The sequence below is a fragment of the Giraffa tippelskirchi genome, chromosome 6, assembly GCF_054371585.1.
Source record: "Giraffa tippelskirchi isolate mGirTip1 chromosome 6, T2T-mGirTip1v1.2.pri, whole genome shotgun sequence".
Classification (NCBI taxonomy): domain Eukaryota; kingdom Metazoa; phylum Chordata; class Mammalia; order Artiodactyla; family Giraffidae; genus Giraffa; species Giraffa tippelskirchi.
Window position 1 is genome coordinate 91,825,406 of NC_137280.1, and position 18,737 is coordinate 91,844,142.

The 18,737-nt window shown below is 54.8% G+C and overlaps 1 protein-coding gene across 8 annotated transcripts in view; it reads left to right on the plus strand.

Annotated features, from left to right (window-relative positions):
• The window catches only part of SMARCA4 (SWI/SNF related BAF chromatin remodeling complex subunit ATPase 4), an 89,424-nt gene that overhangs the window by 49,750 nt on the left and 20,937 nt on the right, over positions 1-18,737 (plus strand). For 4 of the 8 annotated variants that reach the window (XM_081498353.1, XM_081498356.1, XM_081498355.1 and 1 more), the window contains exons 19-29: positions 1,528-1,770; positions 3,140-3,253; positions 3,782-3,889; positions 5,125-5,211; positions 6,239-6,285; positions 7,618-7,784; positions 10,595-10,758; positions 12,845-13,072; positions 13,361-13,459; positions 13,726-13,803; positions 14,437-14,655. In XM_081498353.1, the coding sequence (XP_081354479.1) occupies positions 1,528-1,770; positions 3,140-3,253; positions 3,782-3,889; positions 5,125-5,211; positions 6,239-6,285; positions 7,618-7,784; positions 10,595-10,758; positions 12,845-13,072; positions 13,361-13,459; positions 13,726-13,803; positions 14,437-14,655 (1,554 nt within the window). The remainder of the gene's footprint in view (positions 1-1,527; positions 1,771-3,139; positions 3,254-3,781; positions 3,890-5,124; positions 5,212-6,238; positions 6,286-7,617; positions 7,785-10,594; positions 10,759-12,844; positions 13,073-13,360; positions 13,460-13,725; positions 13,804-14,436; positions 14,656-18,737) is intronic. The other 4 variants (XM_081498358.1, XM_081498360.1, XM_081498359.1 and 1 more) reach the window with 1 other exon arrangement.

An 18,737-nucleotide genomic window follows, 5' to 3' on the forward strand; every position in this document is an offset into this window, starting at 1 on the left:
TGGCTGTGTCTTCCCACCCCAGCCTACAGGAAAGCAGCCCGTGAAGCAGGTGGGGTCCGGCCTTCAGGGCAGCGTGCTCTGAGGTCCTGTGTGTACCATCAGCCTTGAGCTACTGAGCTGGTGTATTTAGTGGGTGCTGTGCGGCCAGGCAGGCTCCTAGCTGACTCAGTTGTGAAGGTGGCTCTAGTTGGGCCACCAGTGCGTTACCAAGAACATACTGTGACCCAGATGTAAGACAGGCACAGTCCTTTGCCTCCAGAAAGCTCTTTTCCTGGGGTGGGGAGGGATTGAGCTGCCGTGTCTGGCCTTGCTGACCGTATAGGGCAGGAAGTCAAGGGGTAGAGCTCTTTACACGTTAACCCCCACCTGTGGGGCGTGTTCATACTGATGACATTTGGTGCTTGATATGCATCTCTGAGCTACAGGTAAGGAAACTGAGGCCCAGGGAACTGGCCTCCAGCCTGCTTATCCTGGGGCCTGTGCTGCGGCTCACCCTTCTGACCCAGGACAGAACCAGGCCCATCCCAGACACGAGAACAGGGCTCTGAAAATCCTGTGTGTCTGACAGTGGCTTTAATCAGTGTAAACCCCCACCATGGGAGTTACTTGTGGGAAAGGGCTGCTACCCCCCACCCCAGTCAGTCCTGCCCTTTTCCCCTGGGACACCTGATGTGCAGGGCCTCAGCTGGGCCGTGCTTGGTCCCTAGGAGCTAGATGCCAAGGCCCGAGTGGCTCTGAAGGGCATCACAGTCACACATAAATAGGGGTTTATACCTGCAGCCCCCGCCTAACCAACTTAACTCCTAGTTAGAATTGACCATGCAACCGCTGACAGGCTCTGGGGTCCAGGCGGTGCCCCCACAGCACAGTCTGCCCCCAGCTGTGCTTCCCTGCCTCCAAACCACCACTTGCTGACTGGAAACGTTTAGTCGCTCAGTCGTGTCTGACTCTTTGCGACCCCCATGGCCTGTAGCCTGCCAGGCTCCTCTGTCCATGGGATGTCCCAGGCAAGAACACTGGAGTGGGTTGCCATTTCCTTCTCCAGGGGATCGTCCCAACCCAGGGATCGAACCTGTGTCTCTTGCATTGCAGGCAGATTCTTTACTATCTGAGCCACCAGGGAAGCCAGATTGAAACATACCTGTTACTAAACTGTGTCCCCTCTCGACCCTACCCCAAGGACCTATGATCTGCAGGCTGTGTTATTTAGGATTTTTTTTTTTTCCTCCATGCCTGATACTTGGTGTATGTAATTTTCTTGGAAAACCAAAGTTCTTCTCTGGACTTAGTTTTGCTCGCCTGACAGCAGTTCACAGCCATCTCCCTGTCCTCACCCACGCTTCACAGAGCTGCAGTAGGTGTCTGTCCCTTGGGGCGCTGGTCCCTCCTCTGATGCTGTTGTGCTCACGTTCCCCATCTTGATGGGCCGTTCTGCCTGGAGCCTTCGTGCTTAATGGCAGTGAGCTGCTCGCCCAGGGGACAGCCCTACCGCCTGTCCTCCCCTGACCACCCGCTCTGGGCCCGCAGATCCGCTGGAAGTACATGATTGTGGACGAAGGCCACCGCATGAAGAACCACCACTGCAAGCTCACGCAGGTCCTCAACACGCACTACGTGGCTCCCCGCCGCCTGCTGCTGACGGGCACCCCACTGCAGAACAAGCTGCCCGAGCTCTGGGCGCTCCTCAACTTCCTGCTGCCCACCATCTTCAAGAGCTGCAGCACCTTCGAGCAGTGGTTCAATGCGCCATTCGCCATGACCGGGGAGAAGGTGGGCAAGCGGGCAGTCACATGGTGCAGGGGGTTGGGGCGGGGAGCCATGGTCCTGGGCCGCAAGCAACTCCGAGGACTGTCCGAGCTGACGGTCCTGGCCCAGCCGGCTTCCCCGAGTGGTTGTGGATTGAGTGCCCACCGCAACTGGCCTGGCCACTTACATGGCAGCCCTGCCACCAGAGAAGGGCAGAGAAATCCCAGGGGACCCTGGGGGCTTCCCTGACCCTGTGCCCCAGGCACAGAGTGGGGACATGACACAGCAGGGCCTGAGGTGTGAATGCGCAGCTGGAGGGCTTGAGGGGAATTTCATTCTCACCCTGAGGGCAGTGGGTGGCTCTAGTGTTTCAGTGAAGAGAATGGTCAGATCCTGCCCCTTTTGTTTTTAAAGAAAATAAAAAGCTGTGGGCTGTGGCTTGTATCTCTCACATCTGTCTGGCTGTGGGTGGGGTTGGTAGGCTGCCTGTGGGCCAGCTGTTCTCTGTTGAAGGAGGTTGGCGCCCTGAGCCTTGTACTGAGGAGGTGGGCTCGACTGCAGGGTGGACAGAGAGCTCCCTCGCCTGGCAGCCACGCCCCAGCCCACTGGTCCCCAGTTAGGAGATTCTCCTCAGGTCTGGGATAATTGGGACCACCACGCTCTTACGAGGGGACCTCTGCATCATCCCTGGGGTCCCCCCTCCTTGGCACTGGCTGAGGCAGAGGCCCTCCTAGAGGAGACCTTTTCAAGGGTCTCATAATTAAAACAAGCCCCCAGTTTTCAGACTTCCAGGACCCCCACCCCAAGAGCAAGGGAACAAATGCCATGGTTTCACCTGTTTTCAAGTTGAGCAAAAGCTCTGCCTAAAGGGTCCTAAAGAAATTCAAACGTCATCTTATTATTCACTTAAAAATTGTTTTAATTCAAATTTTGGTCAGAGTAGCAGGCCCACCGGAGAGCAGCCTTTCTATCTGTCTCTCCCATGGAGGCTGAAATGAGAGGGTATTGGGGCTCCCAGTAGACGGAGCCCTCTGAGCATCCCCAGTTTACACCATGCGCTCTGTCCATGTTACCCCCGCAGTGCTGGCCAGGTTCCGTTTGGACATGTTCTCAGGATTCCAGACACGTTTGTGTCACTCTTGAGGAGGCCACTCAGTGTGCTGCCGTGTTTCTCGGTGCCCTGGGGGCTTCGCTTCCGTGTCCCAGGACTTCATGGAAGGTCTCAGGTCCCTGCAGTTTTCCACAGGAAGCGGGTGCCCCACCGAGCTCTCGTAAAGCGTAGAGCCACCTGGAAAGGAGGCGCTGAGTGCAGGGTGACACCAGGTGGCACTGCCCACTCATCGCTGCTCCCCTGAAGGTAACCCTTGGCTTGCATGTCTTGTTGGGGTGCCAGGTGGACCTGAACGAGGAGGAAACCATCCTCATCATCCGCCGTCTCCACAAAGTGCTGCGGCCCTTCCTGCTCCGGCGGCTCAAGAAGGAAGTGGAGGCTCAGTTGCCTGAAAAGGTGCTGTGTTTACTTTGAGTGGAGGGAGCCCTAATGCAGCATTCAGCATCGTGCGGGGGTCGCCCCTGGGGGGGTCCCAGTCTGGCGGCTCTCTGGAGTCCCCCAGCCTGGGAATGGCTGCTCACCTGCATGGGTCTCTGAAAGTGCAAGGCAGATGTGCTAGGGGCCAGCTACGTCCTACCTGCTGGCCCTTAGTGGCCCCTCCCCTCTCCCCGAGGAGGCTTTGGGTACCCACCAGTCACCTCTCATGTCACTCTTGCTCTTTGTTCCTGGGCCGGCTGAGGGGAGGCCTTTGAAAGAAAGCTGTATTGCCCCTCTGACCCAGGAAGCCGCCATATTTCTCTCGCCCCGTGCATCTACTGCAGCCTGGCTTCCCTCATCCCCTGGGTGTGGGGGCTCTTCACCATTACCCTCGTGTGCCATGATCAGAGGCCAGGGCCCAGGATGCCTAAGAGGCTGGGAGGTCAGAGTCGGGCCCAGGCTGGGCTCTGGGACCTGGGCTCTGCTGATGGCGGTGTGTACCCGCAGGTGGAGTACGTCATCAAGTGCGACATGTCAGCCCTGCAGCGCGTGCTCTATCGGCACATGCAGGCCAAGGGGGTGCTGCTGACCGACGGCTCCGAGAAGGACAAGAAGGTTGGCCTGGGCCCCTGTCCCACCTGGGTGTCCATGGCGGGCGGGAGGGTGGGCGACCTGGGAGCAGCTGGATGTGTGGGAACTAGCAGGCTTTCTCTTCCTGGGAGGTGATTTTTGTGACCAAGGCCCCGTCTGGTTGTGATCCTGAGGGCGTTGACCGGCCCTGGTTTAGATCATAGCTGGTGTGGTTCAGTCGAGTCCGTAAGGCTAAGGGAGCAGGGGCTGAGGGCCTGTTTTCAGGGGGGGCCTGAGCCTCCCAGTCAGCAGTCTAGGATCCTCTGTTCGTGAAGTGCTGGATCCTGTGGGCACATCCATTAGCAATGAGGATCCAGCATGGACCATAGCATTTAGAACATTCAAGCGCGTCCCATCTTCCCAACAAGCCATGGCCACTGGGTCCCTTCTTGTCATTACGTGAACTTGGGGTGATGTTCGTTTATAATGGAGAGGAGTGGGGGCTAGGTGGGCTGCTACCTCCTGGGCTTCTCTGAGGCCCCGGGCCTACCCTAAAACCCTCTTTTCCCTGGGACTGAAATCATCCTTCCAGGTCCCTCAACTCTGTGCCCTCTGCCTCGAGCTTGGCCCGGCCTCCCCATTTCCTCCTCCACATGTTTGGTTTGGGCTCTTTACCTGGGCTACTGTGACAGCCCATTTCCTGGTTTACTTCTCTGCCCACAGCACCCACCCCCCATCCTTCCTTCATTCCGAAGCCAGAGGTCTTCCTCAGCCGTCATGACCCATCTGGCTGCAGGCCCCGGGGACTCTCCCAGTGCCCTCGCAGCTGGCCGTATGAATCACAAAGTGTTTGTGATCCGGCCTCAGTGCTTTGCCAGTCATGTGTCCCTTCCGTCTTGCTGGCCTGGCCCCTCCTCACTCTCCACCCTCCAGGGTGCCTGGGGGTCTCTGCTTCCTCTAGTGCTGGCTTCATGCTGGCTTCTGAGCCCCAAGAGGAGCCAGCTCCACAAACCCTGCCTTCCCCTACGTCCTCCTTCCACACCTACCCCACCCCAGACAAGACCAATTTGGGAGCCTCTTGTGGCTCAGGCTGGTAAAGAATCCGCCTGCAATGTGGGAGACCTGGGTTTGATCTCTGGGTTGGGAAGATCCTTTGGAGAAGGGAAAGGCTACTCACTCCAGTATTCTGGTCTAGAGAATTCCATGGACTGTATAGTTCTTGGAGCTATGAAGAGTCAGACACCACTGAGCGACTTGCACTTTCACTTGTGCCTCCTCAGGGCAAAGGTGGTACCAAGACCCTGATGAACACCATCATGCAGCTGAGGAAGATCTGCAACCACCCCTACATGTTCCAGCACATTGAGGTGAGGCCCAGGTGGGGGGTCTCAGCACGCATGAGGCCCTGCTCCCCCAGCAGAGCTGGGACACTTCTCTCTGCAGCTTTAAAGATGACGAGTTTATAACTAGGTGATGCGCGTACATTTGTCTTTTTATTGAGATTCTCTCTGCAAGTCCTTATTGTGAAGAATCCAAACAGTGTAGGAAAATATGAGAGAGAGGGACTCTCCCGGTGGCCCACTGGTTAAGACTCCGTGCTTCCACTCCGGGGGCATGGGGTTGATTCTTGGTCAGGGAACTAAGATCCTGCATGCCCTGTGGTGGCCAGAAAGAATACATAAAATTTTTTTTATAAAGGAAAGAGAAAAGAAGTATGTGAGAGAAATGAAAGTCCCACCTTGGATGACCATGAAGCCTTCCAGGCTGTTCTCTGGAATTGCTTCCCACCCAGGGTGGGAGTGGTCATGCCGCCCCTGCTGGTTGGCTACTACCCTTTCCCACTTGGCAGTGTGTGGGGCCATCCCAGGTCAACGTGTGGAGAACAGTGTCTCTCTTCATGACAACTCCAGCCATGACCTGTCTGGGCCCCAGTACCCTTGAGAATCTGGATTCTTGCTTCTGAAAAGCACACATAACAACTTCCCTGATGGTCCAGTGGTTAAGGCTCCATGCTTTCACTGCAGGGGGTGCAGGTTCAATCCCTGGTCCGGGAACTAAGATCCCACATGCCACATGTTGCAACCAAAAAAATCAAATGAATTTAAATGAAAAACACACATATGTCTACACATTCTGGCATCAAGTTTCAGGGTCATCGCAGATCCCCTGACAACCCAGGATTCCATCTCGGTGCTCCAAAGATGATATCAGGTGTGCAGTGTCCTTTTGTGCACCTTTGGTAGTTAAGACCATATGGGAAGGCATGTCGGTGGGGTAGAAAAGCTGTTGTCAACACCTCTGTGTGGTCTTGGAATTGCTGTGGGTGGGCTCGGAGGCGTGGGGCCGGGACACCTGTTCCTGCCCCCACTGACCTCACGTCTCATTCCATTGCAGGAGTCCTTTTCTGAGCACTTGGGGTTTACCGGCGGCATCGTCCAAGGGTGAGAATCTCCCTCACTTAATGGGGTGGATGGATGGTCCACTGTGTTTCTCTCTGTGGTTGACTTTGTTTCTGTTGTCATAGTTGTTGTCATAGTTCTGCTTTCAAAGGCAGTATATGCCTGGTAAAAAAACTTAAAAAACATAGATGAGCCCAAAGAAGAGAATAAAAATTCTGCACTTTGAGGGACTTACGTGGTGGTCCAGTGCTTAAGACTGTGCTCCAAATAAAGAGGGCCTGTGTTCAATCGCTGTTCAGGAAGCTACATTGCGCCTGCTACAATTAAAGATCCTACATGCTGCAGCTAAGACTCGGTGCAGCCAAATTAAAAAAAAAAAAAATCTGCAATTTGAGAGTTGACCAGACATGGCTTCCAGGTCCCACTGTCCCACTGGGTTCTGTGCCCGTGACAGCTTCCCTCAACACTCTTGAGCCTAAACTCTGCTCACCAGGAAAGAGACATTTTTTATACAGTGTGCCATCCACCTTGCCGTGGGGTGTTTTCCCCAATATTGTTTATAAATTGCAGCCCCGGCATTTCGGCCTTAGCATCAGCTCAGATATAGCTTCAAGGTTTCACTCTTAAAACGTTCTCAGCGCTAAAGCCACCATCACTTCTCTGGGATGGTAAACTATTTCTTAGAGCAGGAACGAAAAAGCCAAAGGTCCTTTTGCTGTGTCTTTTTTTGTATCAAATTACAAAATGGGGTCCCACAGACCTGGCCTTGAGTCCTGGCCCTGGCAGGTCAGCAGCCATGTCACACTGCCCCCAGCCTCAGTTTCCATACCTGTAAACTGAGAATGAATGACCAAAGCCATGGTGGCCCTCAGCCCTACTTCTCACTCTTACAAGGATCCTAGTTGCTCTGTAATTCCACAGTCACCCTTGACCCGGGGGGCTTCCCTGGTGGGCTCAGATGGTAAAGAATCTGCTTGCAATGCAGGAGACTGGGGTTCGATCTCTGGTCAGGAAGATCCCCTGGAGAAAGAGATGTCAACCCAGAAAAGGCAAGTATTCTTGCCTAGAGAATCCCAAGAACAGTGGAGCCTGGTGGGCTACAGTCCATGGGGTCAGAAAGAGTTGGACACAAAGCGATTAACACTTTCACTTGACTTAGGGTGGCCTGAGTTTATTTTAGTTGGATTGGAATGGCTTTGCTGAAACTTTGGGGGCTGGGTAGTCTGCCAAGGGAGACATTTGTGTGCCCCTGGACTTGGTGGCCAGCCTGCCCAGGACTGGTCAGGTAGTGGGTGGGAACGCACATCTTCTGCCAGCCTTCAGGGCACTGTGGTTCACATCCTGTGTGTCCTTCCCTGCCCCCACCCTCCCCAGGCTGGACCTGTACCGAGCCTCAGGGAAATTCGAGCTGCTTGATAGAATTCTTCCCAAGCTCCGGGCCACCAATCACAAAGTGCTGCTGTTCTGTCAGATGACCTCCCTCATGACCATCATGGAAGACTATTTTGCGTATCGCGGCTTTAAATACCTCAGGCTCGATGGTGAGTGTGGCTGGGGAGAGAGATGTTTGTGAAAGGGCCTTGTTATCCACTGCTGCCGAAGCTTGTGGTGGATTTGCCCTCCCCCGTGAGGCAGGGCAAGGCCCAGACACTTCAGGTCTAGTGCTGGGAGTGGACACAGTGGCATGCTCAGTGACACAGGCTTAGGGGACTGGGAGGGATCCTGGGGTTATTGTGCTGGTCTCCCGAACATGAGGCTTAAAGTCCTTGCACCGTATCGCTGGGTCCAGTGGCTAACACATATCCCATAGACTAATTTTAGTGGGAAGTGACAGAAACTCATATCCTGTGGGCATAGGAAAGAAAGCATTAAGAGACTCACATAACTGAACTTTAAGGGTAAGCTTGCTTCAGACACAGCTGGATCCAGGTACCCAGATGGTGTTAGAGGAGCTTTTCTGGGGCTCTCGGCTCCTTTGTCCTCCACGTTGGCTTCGTTGTCAGGCATCCCTTCCAGGCTTTTCTTCCACCCACAGAAATTGTGGTGTCCCCAACACTGGGCAGACACAGTTCCGCAACAGAGAAACAGCTTGTCTTTTCCCCCAGGGGTCTAGGGGTGAGGTTTCATTTGACTGCTGTGAGCGACATGCCCCTCTCTGCACTGCCCTGGTGGCTCTGGAGCTGAAATCAGACCTCTCCATGCCGGAACCACAAGCACTGGGAGAAGCAGGAGGGGGCGGGATGGAGGGATCCAGATGTTGCAGGGGTGATAGGGGCATGTCCATTGGGAACCACACTGGCCTGTGACCGTCAGAAGCCCGGTTCCTGCCTTGTTGCCAGCACAAGGGAGTCCTGGGGAGGTGGAGCTGAGCACAATGCTGACAGTGTGCAGGGCTTGTGATCCGACACGTGTCAGCTGACCAGGACGGACGGCCCTAGAGGGAGCCCCCCGCTCTCCTAAGATGGAGTGAGTGGGGCTCTCAAGAAAAAACGGACTTGGGGGAACTTCTCTGTTGGTTCAGCAGCTAAGACTTCACCTTACAATGCAGGGGGTGCATGTTCAATCCCTGGTCGGAAGCTAAGATTCCCATGTGCCTTGGGACCCCCAAAACAATAAAACAGAAGCAATACTGTAACAAATACAGTAAGGACTTTTAAAAAACTAATTTGCATCAAAAAATATTTGAAAAAAGACTTGAGATCCATTGAGGTAAACACAGTTAAGAAGCGTGGGTTAGACCACATTTCTGCAAGACTTTGTCTAAGCTCGGTACCAGCTGCATCCATGGCTGAACACCCCAAACCTCTCTGCCCCTGTTGTGTTTCTCGGTGCCTTTCATGGTACTGTGGATTTTCAGACCGTTAACTTGTGATTGCTGGGTGGACCTGTCCATTGGAATTGGCCCTCCCCACTCCCACCCAGAACCTTTGCTTCATCTCCTCTTGCCTTCTTTCAGCTGTTCTTAGAATTCCATCCAGGGTAACCTTTACAAACACAGCCTTGGTCAGGTGCTCACGTGTCGTGAGGCTGAAAGCTGTGTCCCTGCCAAGGCCCATGTGGCCAGACAGCGCCCCGCCCTGCCCTTGCCCTTCCCCTTCCCTCAGTGCGTTGGCCTCTGTAAGGTCTGAGCTTTCTCGATGGTGACACCGTCCCGCCCCCTAGTGGACAGGCCGAGAACATGTTCCCTCCCACCTGAGTATCTGTCCACTTGTCCCCCAACCCTTCTTTCTCTCCATGACAAGAGTCCTCTGTGTAAGTGAGGACTTCCGTTTGCTGGACCATGGTTGCGTCTTTAGCATTTTACGTGGTCACTGCCACATGGGCGGAAACTCTGGGAAAGAAATCCCTGGTAGTCCAGTGGTTAGGACTCTGTGTTTCTACTGCCGGAGGCATGGTTTCAGTCCCTGGTCAGGGGACTAAGATCCCACAGGCCTCTCTGCCCCCCGCCCCCCAGAAGGAATGGCAAAGGGATGGGGAGCGGAACCTTCTGCTGTCAGAGTGCTGAGAGTGAGGGTGCAGCCAGGGGTACTGGAACACCCCTTTGACCCGGCCCTGCCCCAGCCGTGCCCGAGGCCTCAGCCCCTCCTAGGAGCCAGGAGAGCCCAGACTGCGCCATGGACCTTGGGCCTCTGTGCTGTTCATCCTGATATATAGGCGAGTGGCTAGAAGCAGCACCAAAAATGACACCTGGTTTCACCAGAGGCACCTTTGCTTTGAGTTGATAGGAGCCTGAGGAGCTTAGATGCCCCTCTGAGGATCACGCCCCAGGCCCTCACGTTCGAGTCGCTGTGGCTCCATGAAGCGGGGAGCCATCCTGCCCAGAGAGAGACATATCCCTATTGTACAGTCCCATGTGCTTGCTGTATAGACGATTCCTTTTGTGAATGGAGAAAACCCACCACAGGGGCATGGAGGCAGGCTCTAGCCTCTGACCAGTCACTCGTTACCGTAGCAGCACCGTGTGTCCACCCAGAGGCCCCTCGTGGGTTCGGAGAGGCACATTGAAACAGCGCCGCTGCAGCATCTCCCACCACCCCCGGACAGCTGGTTACAGCAGTGCTCAGGGGTCAGCCTGTTGCCTGGGTGTCTGCTGGGTACCAGCCCTGTGCTGTAGTGCCTGCCTGTCTAGTGCCTACAGCAGCCCCAGTTCACATGGGGGGGCTCATTTTCTTCTCCTGGGGTGGGCAGACTGGCTGTCAGTGGTGTCACCATAGATCTGAGTTGCTCGTCAGTCACAGTCCACAGCCATTGGTTGGATGGCAGTGGACGTTGTCGCCGCTCCTTGATGCAGGTGTCTCTCTGTGTCTCCTCTCTCGGTCACCCTGCTAACCCTGCTCTACCCACCCGGCAGGAACCACGAAAGCGGAGGACCGGGGGATGCTGCTGAAAACCTTCAACGAGCCCGGCTCCGAATACTTCATCTTCCTGCTCAGCACCCGGGCCGGGGGCCTGGGTCTGAACCTCCAGTCGGCTGACACTGTGATCATATTTGACAGTGACTGGAACCCCCACCAGGTAACAGCGCGCACCCCCTGGCAGTGACCATGCCCCCTGGTGTGAGTGTCCGGCGGCCTCCTGACCTTTTCCTAGAGCCCTGGCAGCGCCTGGAGAGAGGTGCAGAGGGCAGTTTCTCAAAACCAAACTAGTTCTTTGCTCTGATTATGAAAAAATACAAGTTCCACTGTTATTTTTTAAAAACTTTCTGAAAATTCCCTGGCGATCCAGTGGTTAGGACTCCACGCTTCCACTACTGATGGCCTGGGTTCAGTCTCTGGTCTGGGGACTGAGCTCTCACAAGCTGCGTGGCACCATCCAAAAGAAGGGGGAAAAAAAACAATCCTGGCATCACATAGATGTGCAAAGAAAATGGAAAATGCCCCAGTCCTGTGGGCTGGTAGTGAGGGTCCCCGTTGGTCATGGGGTTCTTCCTGGCCGAGTGCTGGCCCGGCTCTCATGCTTCCCCACTTCACTGGGGCTCCTTGGTGTGCTCCATGCACTGCTGCCCTGATGTCTCGTTCGCACGCCTGCACGGGGCTCCATGCCCGTAGTTCTTTCAAATGCAAATACCAGTAACTGAAAGTAACAAACGGAAATGTCCATTTTTTCCCTTCCGTGCTACTCCCACTCTACTCTGAGTACACGCCAGCCTCTACCTCTGTACACACAGATGCTCTGGCTTTGGCATGAACCTGGCGTGTTCCAGCACGTGTCTCTTCCTGCCACTGGCTGGTGTGTTCACATTTCCGTGCAAGTGCACCAAGCCTCTCCCCAGCACATCCTCAGCAGCCAGCCTGCCTGGTGTATGGCGGCCCCAGGCCTTTTAACCCAAACCCCAGTTGGCAGGTGTCCAGGTTTTCTGTTTCTTGGCCTGACGGCGGTCCTCTCATAAAGCCCTCTTGTCCCTCTCTCAGGGCACCGACCAGGCCCAGGCTGAGCGAGAGGTGGGGTATCTCGGCCCACAGGCCTGTCCTCGTCATGTTCTTGTTGGTTCTGCCAAAGTGGCCTCCACCAGGCTGCCTGGCTCTCGCTCCTGTTGATGGTGTGAGTGAGCCCTTCCCCGCACCCAGTGGCTCTGGTTATCAGCGTGGGAGCCGTAGCCCATATGCCAGCAAACATCTGGCGTGGTTACTGCCATCAGCCTGGGTTGGAATGGTCCCCACCTGGACTTCCATGCCTGTTTGCTAAGAGGTGTTGGCGGTGTGCTTCCTCCATCAACAGGCAGTTGGGGGAGAGACCTCTGTGGAGCCCCTCCTCCTCCACACTGGGAGGCATTGGAGGTCATGAGACACATGGCAGGGCTAGGGGTGTATCATCAGGTGCCGGTCCTCCCTGCCAGGAATCACGCAGGCTGAACCAGGAGGCCGAGCTGTGGGGCCAAGGCATACCTCTCCCACCAGGTGTGGCCTCTGCTTCTCTGTGGGTGCAGATCTCCAGGTCAGCTCCATATGGCCCCAGACCCAGGATTCCATAGGCGCCCTCCTGGCTCTGCATTGGGCTCCTGGGGTGACACAGATTGTGTTGGCACCGTGCCTCCCACTCTACTGGTGTTTGCTCCACACCAGGCACTGGGCATCTGTTGCCCGTTGGCTCCTCATGCATACAGTAGCCACGAGAGGGGCTGGTGTTAGCAGTGGATCCCAAGGCTAGACTGGTGGGACCTGGGCCTGGGGTTGTCTGTCAAGGAAGCAGCAGGGCCCCCAGTCAAACTAGGCATCGACCTGGTGTGGTGCGCAGCTTTGGCGTCATTCTTTAAACAGTGCTGTCGCGTGATGCGGCCCCATCTAGGGGGCTAGTTGCACAGCGATGGGGCCCTGTGCAACTGTGATGGGAGCTGCTCAGGAATATAACCCCTCAGGCAGCCTTTTAAAACCACGCTTTCTTCCCGAGTATCTGCCAAGTTCCAGTTAAGATAGAAAGAGATGCTTTTGTAGGATCTCAGGGTGAAGTCCCCTTGGCACAGGCTCCGGGTCTCGTTGCTGAGTTTCCTGGCTATGCAGCTGCCAGCCAGGCAAGCGCTTGTGTGTCTCCCAGCAGCATCCAGTGTCCCGACTCCCCCTGAACCATCTGGGGCTGACAGCATCTCCCCCACCCCCACCCCCAGGACCTGCAGGCCCAGGACCGTGCCCACCGCATCGGGCAGCAGAATGAGGTGCGGGTGCTCCGCCTATGCACGGTCAACAGTGTGGAGGAGAAGATCCTGGCCGCGGCCAAGTACAAGCTCAATGTGGACCAGAAGGTGATCCAGGCCGGCATGTTTGACCAGAAGTCCTCCAGCCATGAGCGGCGCGCTTTCCTGCAGGCCATCCTGGAGCACGAGGAGCAAGATGAGGTGAGCGCAGCACTGGCCCCGACCCCCTCCCCAGCGTGAGTGGTGGACGCATGAGTGGCTTTCGTTTTTGTTTTTTTTTACCTTTTTTTGCACTTTTTCTTTTTTTTTTTTTTGCATCCCTTTGGAGTAAAGGGAGTGTGGGCTGAAAGGAAAGACGATGAGTATACTTGCTTTTTCTTTGAAGTGTTTTTTTTTTATTATTATTATTATTAAAAAAAAAAAAACAACTGCTGGTGAAAGACGCCGGATTGATAGCCCTGGAGACTGAAGTCCTCTATCTATCCACAGAGCAGACACTGCAGCACGGGCAGCGGCAGTGCCAGCTTCGCCCACACTGCCCCTCCGCCAGCGGGCGTCAACCCCGACTCGGAGGAGCCACCTCTAAAGGTGAGCGGGGTAGTTCAGTCTCCACGCCCATTCAATCCTCGGCTTCTCGGCTGAGACGGCCAGCAGAGGGCCCTGACCCCACGGAGCGTGCGTGTGCGTGTGCGTGTGTGCCTCATCGCTGCCGTGTGGGTCCCCATCCACCGCAGCCGGACCCGGGACCGCCAACTCCTCTCCCACAGGCCGCCGCCGCTCGCCTCCGAGCCCGGCCGCCGCCGCCACCCACCCCGGCCTCCCCGCAGCCGGACTAAACGTGTGACGTCTTGTAGGAAGAAGACGAGGTGCCTGACGATGAGACGGTGAACCAGATGATAGCCCGGCACGAGGAGGAGTTCGACCTGTTCATGGTGAGCACTGCAGGCACTGGCTTTCCCACCTGCACGGACTGCGGGCCGTGGGGCTCACACCCCCCTCCCTGCCGACACCCAGCAGACCGAGTGGTCTCAGTGACCTTGGCGTCCCCAGCACCACTGGAGCCGGGGGCAGCCCTTCGAGCGGCCTGGAGACGACACCTAACTGACCCCTCTTTGTCCCATGGTCTCCTAAGCGTGTCATAGGGATAACAGGACACCAGGGCACACCCAGTCCTGCTGGTGCCTATTGTCCTTGAGGCGCTCTCCCTTTCAGAGGGCATCACCCTGTCCCGGGCCAAGGGGCTGAATAGGGCCTCGGTCTCAGATGTCTCTTGCCCTTCGTGGGTGTGGAATCCGGGGCGCCCTTGGCCTCAGCGGGCCTGTGCCTCCCACTGAGGCTGTCTGTGGAACCGCCATCCCATTTCAGCCCTGCTTCCATCACCTCCACATCCTTCCCAGTTCTCTCTGCCCCACAGCAGAGTCCCAGCCAGGGTCTGACCTGAGAGCGCAGCCAGTTTGGCTGCTGCAAAACCCAGCTACCATGTAACTGGGTCCCCAGGCAGGGCGCCCCGCATGTGCCTGCTGGCCGTCCCTAAGCTAATGCTTCCCTGGCCCCACACCCCGCAGCGCATGGACCTGGACCGCCGGCGTGAGGAGGCCCGCAACCCCAAGCGGAAGCCGCGGCTCATGGAGGAGGACGAGCTCCCCTCGTGGATCATCAAGGACGATGCCGAGGTGGAGCGGCTGACGTGTGAGGAGGAGGAGGAGAAGATGTTCGGCCGCGGCTCCCGTCACCGCAAGGAGGTGGACTACAGTGACTCGCTGACTGAGAAGCAGTGGCTCAAGGTACATGCCGGAGAGGGCCGTGAGAGGGGCTCAGGCAGCACGAGTTTGGCCGCCGGGCTAGGGGCCTTCATCCAAACCCTGGGCAGCGCCCTTCAGCTGTTCTTGTTCTCGTTGTGCCAGCAGCCCTTCACACATGGGCTTAGGTTCACTCAGTTCCTCCTGTTGAAACGGTGGCAGGCACACCCTTGAGGCTTCTGGGCCACTCAGAACCCACCGCTGGGTGGAGCTGGCCTTTCATGTGTCAGGTTAAAGGAAACTTTTGGTGACCTCGGCAGGGAGCTGGCCAGAGGACCCAGGGCTAGAGTAGGGATGTCACATCTCCTGTGAGATGGTTGGGAGTGCTAATGGGGTCAGGTGGCCCTGATCTGGGTGCATCACCCCTGGGAGCTGCAGGGAGGAGGGAGCGAGCACCCCACCCACCCACCCCCTGGCACCCCTACCCACCCACCCCCTGGCACCCCTACCCACCTCGGCCCTTGGCTCCCAGGGCCCAGCGCAGAGGTCAGCATCTGGGTTACCATGACACATCAGACCCCGCCCCCACCCCAGAGCCCTGAGTGTAGAGGTGACGATTGAGAGTCCAACCCTCAAATTGTTGTCCCTGAAACAATACTCGCAGAAGGCAGGTGGCGGCTTTCGGCTACGCCCTGCTGGTTGCCACACCCTGGAATGAGCAGCTGCACCCCAGGCCTCTGGTCACACACCCCGGGGTTCCCCTTAATTAACTGTGGTTGTGGCTCTTCCTCAGCTGTGAGGCCGGGTGGCCCTGATCCTCTCCTGAGACCTCAGAACACCCCAGATTTGCGAGCTGTTGAAGCATGCCAGGCTAGAAGCCTACAAAACTCAGATGAGGCAGCTGGGGTGTCCTGTCCCCAGCCCTCAGCTCGGGGCTCTGAGGGGCAGAACAGAACCTTTGACATCAGCCCAGCCATAGACCTTACAGCTCCCATGGGACCTCTGCCAGCCCTGCATTGCTAAGGCAGTGGGTGCCCTTGAAAAGGGCTTCCCAGGTGGCTCAGTGGTAAAGAATCCCTCTGCAATGCAGGTGACACAGGTTAGATTCCTGGGTCGAAAAGATCCCCTGGAGGGGGAAATGGTAACCCACTCCTGTATTCTTGCCTGGGAAATCCCATGGACAGAGTAGCCTGGAAGGCTATAGTTCATGAGTTGCAAAGCATCAGACATGACTGAACATGCATACACACCGTTAAAAAAAAACCCGCCCACTTGTGTATAATAATTTGTGCACATTTCTTCCTCTACCTTTTTTGAGGAATAACTTACATACCATGGAATTTACCCACTTAAGATGCACAATTCAGTGATTTTGGTTATGTTCACAGAGTTGTGACACTGTCACCACAAACGAAGTCTAGACCTTTTTCCCCTCAAAGAAACCTTTTCCTCTTTAGTTATCTTCCCATCCCTTTAAATCCTGTAAATAACTTTCTGTCAACAGTAATTTTGACTATTCAGGACATTTTCATGTGTAAAATCATGGAATACATGATCCTTTGATGTCAGGCTTCTTTCACTTAGGAAAAGGATGTTTTCCGGGTTCATTTAGATTCTAGCACATATCAAGAGTTCATTCTTTTTATGGCTGAATGATATACCATTATGTGGGTATATAGTACAACATTTGTGTATCCAGTCATCAATGGATAGACATCACTGGGGTTGTTTCTGTTTTTTGGCTGTTATGAATAACACACTGAATATTTGTGTATACAAATATTGTGGACACATGTTTTGATTTCTCTGGGATGGATGCCAAGGAGTGGATCAAATGGTCATTCTCTGTTTAACCTTTGAAGGGACAAAAACTCTTTTCCAAAGTGGGTGGACCATTTTACTTTCTTACCAGCAGCACAGGAGGATTTCAGTTTCTCCACATCCTCACTGATACTTTTATTTTTGGCTTTGGCTGTGCCAGGCGGCATGTAGGATCTTAGTTCCCTGACCGGGACCAAACCGGCACCCCTTGCATTTGAAGCTCAGAGTCTTAACTGCTGGACTGCCAGGGAGGTCCTGTTTGCCTTTTTGATTCCAGCCATTCTAGTGGGTGTGCAGTGGTATCTGTGGTTTTGAATTGCATTTCCAGAGGGGCTCATGGTGTCAAGCCACTTTTCATGTGCTTGTTGGCCATTTGTAGATCTTCTTTAAAAGCCTCTTATCAGACGTATAATTTGCAAATATTTTCTCCTGTTCTGTGGGATGGTTTTGGTTTTTGTTTTTCACTGTCTTGACGGTATCCTCTGTAGCACAAAAATTTAAATTCTGATGAAGTCAAATTTGTTTTTCTCTTTTGGCCTTGGTATCATGTCTGAGAGTCAGTCCATTGCCAAATTGAAGGTCACAGAGATTTACCCCTGTGTTTTCTTTCAAGCCTTTTAGAGTTTCAGCTCTTACATTTAGGTCCATGATCCTTTCTGAGTTAACTCTTGCCTGTGGCATGGGGTCAAGGTCCAGATCCATGCTTTTCATGTGGCCTCTGGTCATCCCAGCACCATTGTTGGAAAGACTATTCTTTCCCGTTGGATAACATCCTCTTTTTTTTTTTTTTAGTAGTTCATAGTCAGTAAAATTTGCATTAATAAAAGAGATTTACCCAAAACTGCACTCCTTGGTCTTAGCTGTGGATGTGGAATTGGCACTGCTTCTCTGGCAGCCACTGTGGCCCTGTGTGTATGCAGACCATTCAGAATGTGCCTGCCTCTTTCCCTGCTGCGCTGACCCACATGTCTTGGGTGTAGGACCAGAGGCTCCAGTATTGGGTTCCAGAGCCTCCTGTGATAATGATCACAGATGCAGTGACTTTTAACACAATAGGAATTCATCCTCTCACAGTTCCGCAGGCTGGAAGTCTGAAATCTAGGCATCAGCAGGGCCGTGTTCTGTCTCAAAGCTCCTTCCTTGCCTCTTCCAGCTTGTGGTGGCCCCAGCATTCCTTCGCTTGTGGCCACGTCTCTCCAGTCTCGGCCTCCATCTTCACATGGATGTCCCCGGAGTCTCTTTGTATGCCCTTTTCTGTCTCCTTGAGTCTGGTCTACCCTAACAGAGGATGGTCTCATCTCAATCTTTAAGTTATTATGTGTGCAAAGATCCTGTTATCCCATAAGGTGACACTCTGAGGTTCCAGGTAGATACAGGTTAGAGGGGACACACTTCAGCCCACTGGCCCACTGCATGCCCTCCCCTGGGCCAGCCTACTCTCAGGCCCTCCTGCCCGCTCTGTGCCCCCCATGCTATTCCTTTAGCCTGGATACCTCCTCCCACCGCCCCCCAGCCCTCAGATCTGCTGACATGCCCCACTCTGGGAAGCACTTCCCACCCCCAGCCAGGACACATCAGCTGCCGCACCCTCAGAGCACCACTCACCCTCCCCATGGCACTGTGCACACTTGTCACTGTGTTTGTGGGGGGGGTGTGACTGTCTCCCCTCCACAGGTCGGTGTGTGTGTGGCTGTCTCCCCTCCACACGTCAGTGCCTGGCCTCAGTGCCTGGCCCCTGCCTGCTCACAGTTGCGGCAAGTCACCGAGATGAATAACCAGTGCCTCCTTTTGGCTCCAGGCCCCCCTCCCATTTCTGATTCCAAGCTCCCCTGGACACCTGGCTTCCTCTCACTAGGTGTTCAGGTTAGTTATTACCTTTGAGAATTCATCAGTCGGAACTATTTTAAAATGAACATTCACGTTCACGTCCTTCAACTCAGCAGTTTCACTTCCAGGAATCTATCTGAAAGACAGACAGATGTCTGGTCATGGCATTACTTAAAAACAGCCCACCCCCTCACCCCACCCCACCCCAAGTTGGAAAGAACCTAAATGGCCCAAGAACAGGAGAAGTTCAATTAAGGCCCGCTGTGCGAGGAAATACTTAATAGAGATTAAAAACTGTGTTGCAGAAAAACGAGAGGAAATGTATCTAGGACAACTTAGTGAGCAAAACGATGGGTCATGGTGTGGTCTGGGGCTCTGTCCCACTGCCGCCTCGGTTGTGCATAGACAGATGGATGGTGGTGATGACCCCACTGTGGGAACGTTCCTGATACCACCGAACTGCACACTTGACAGTGTTT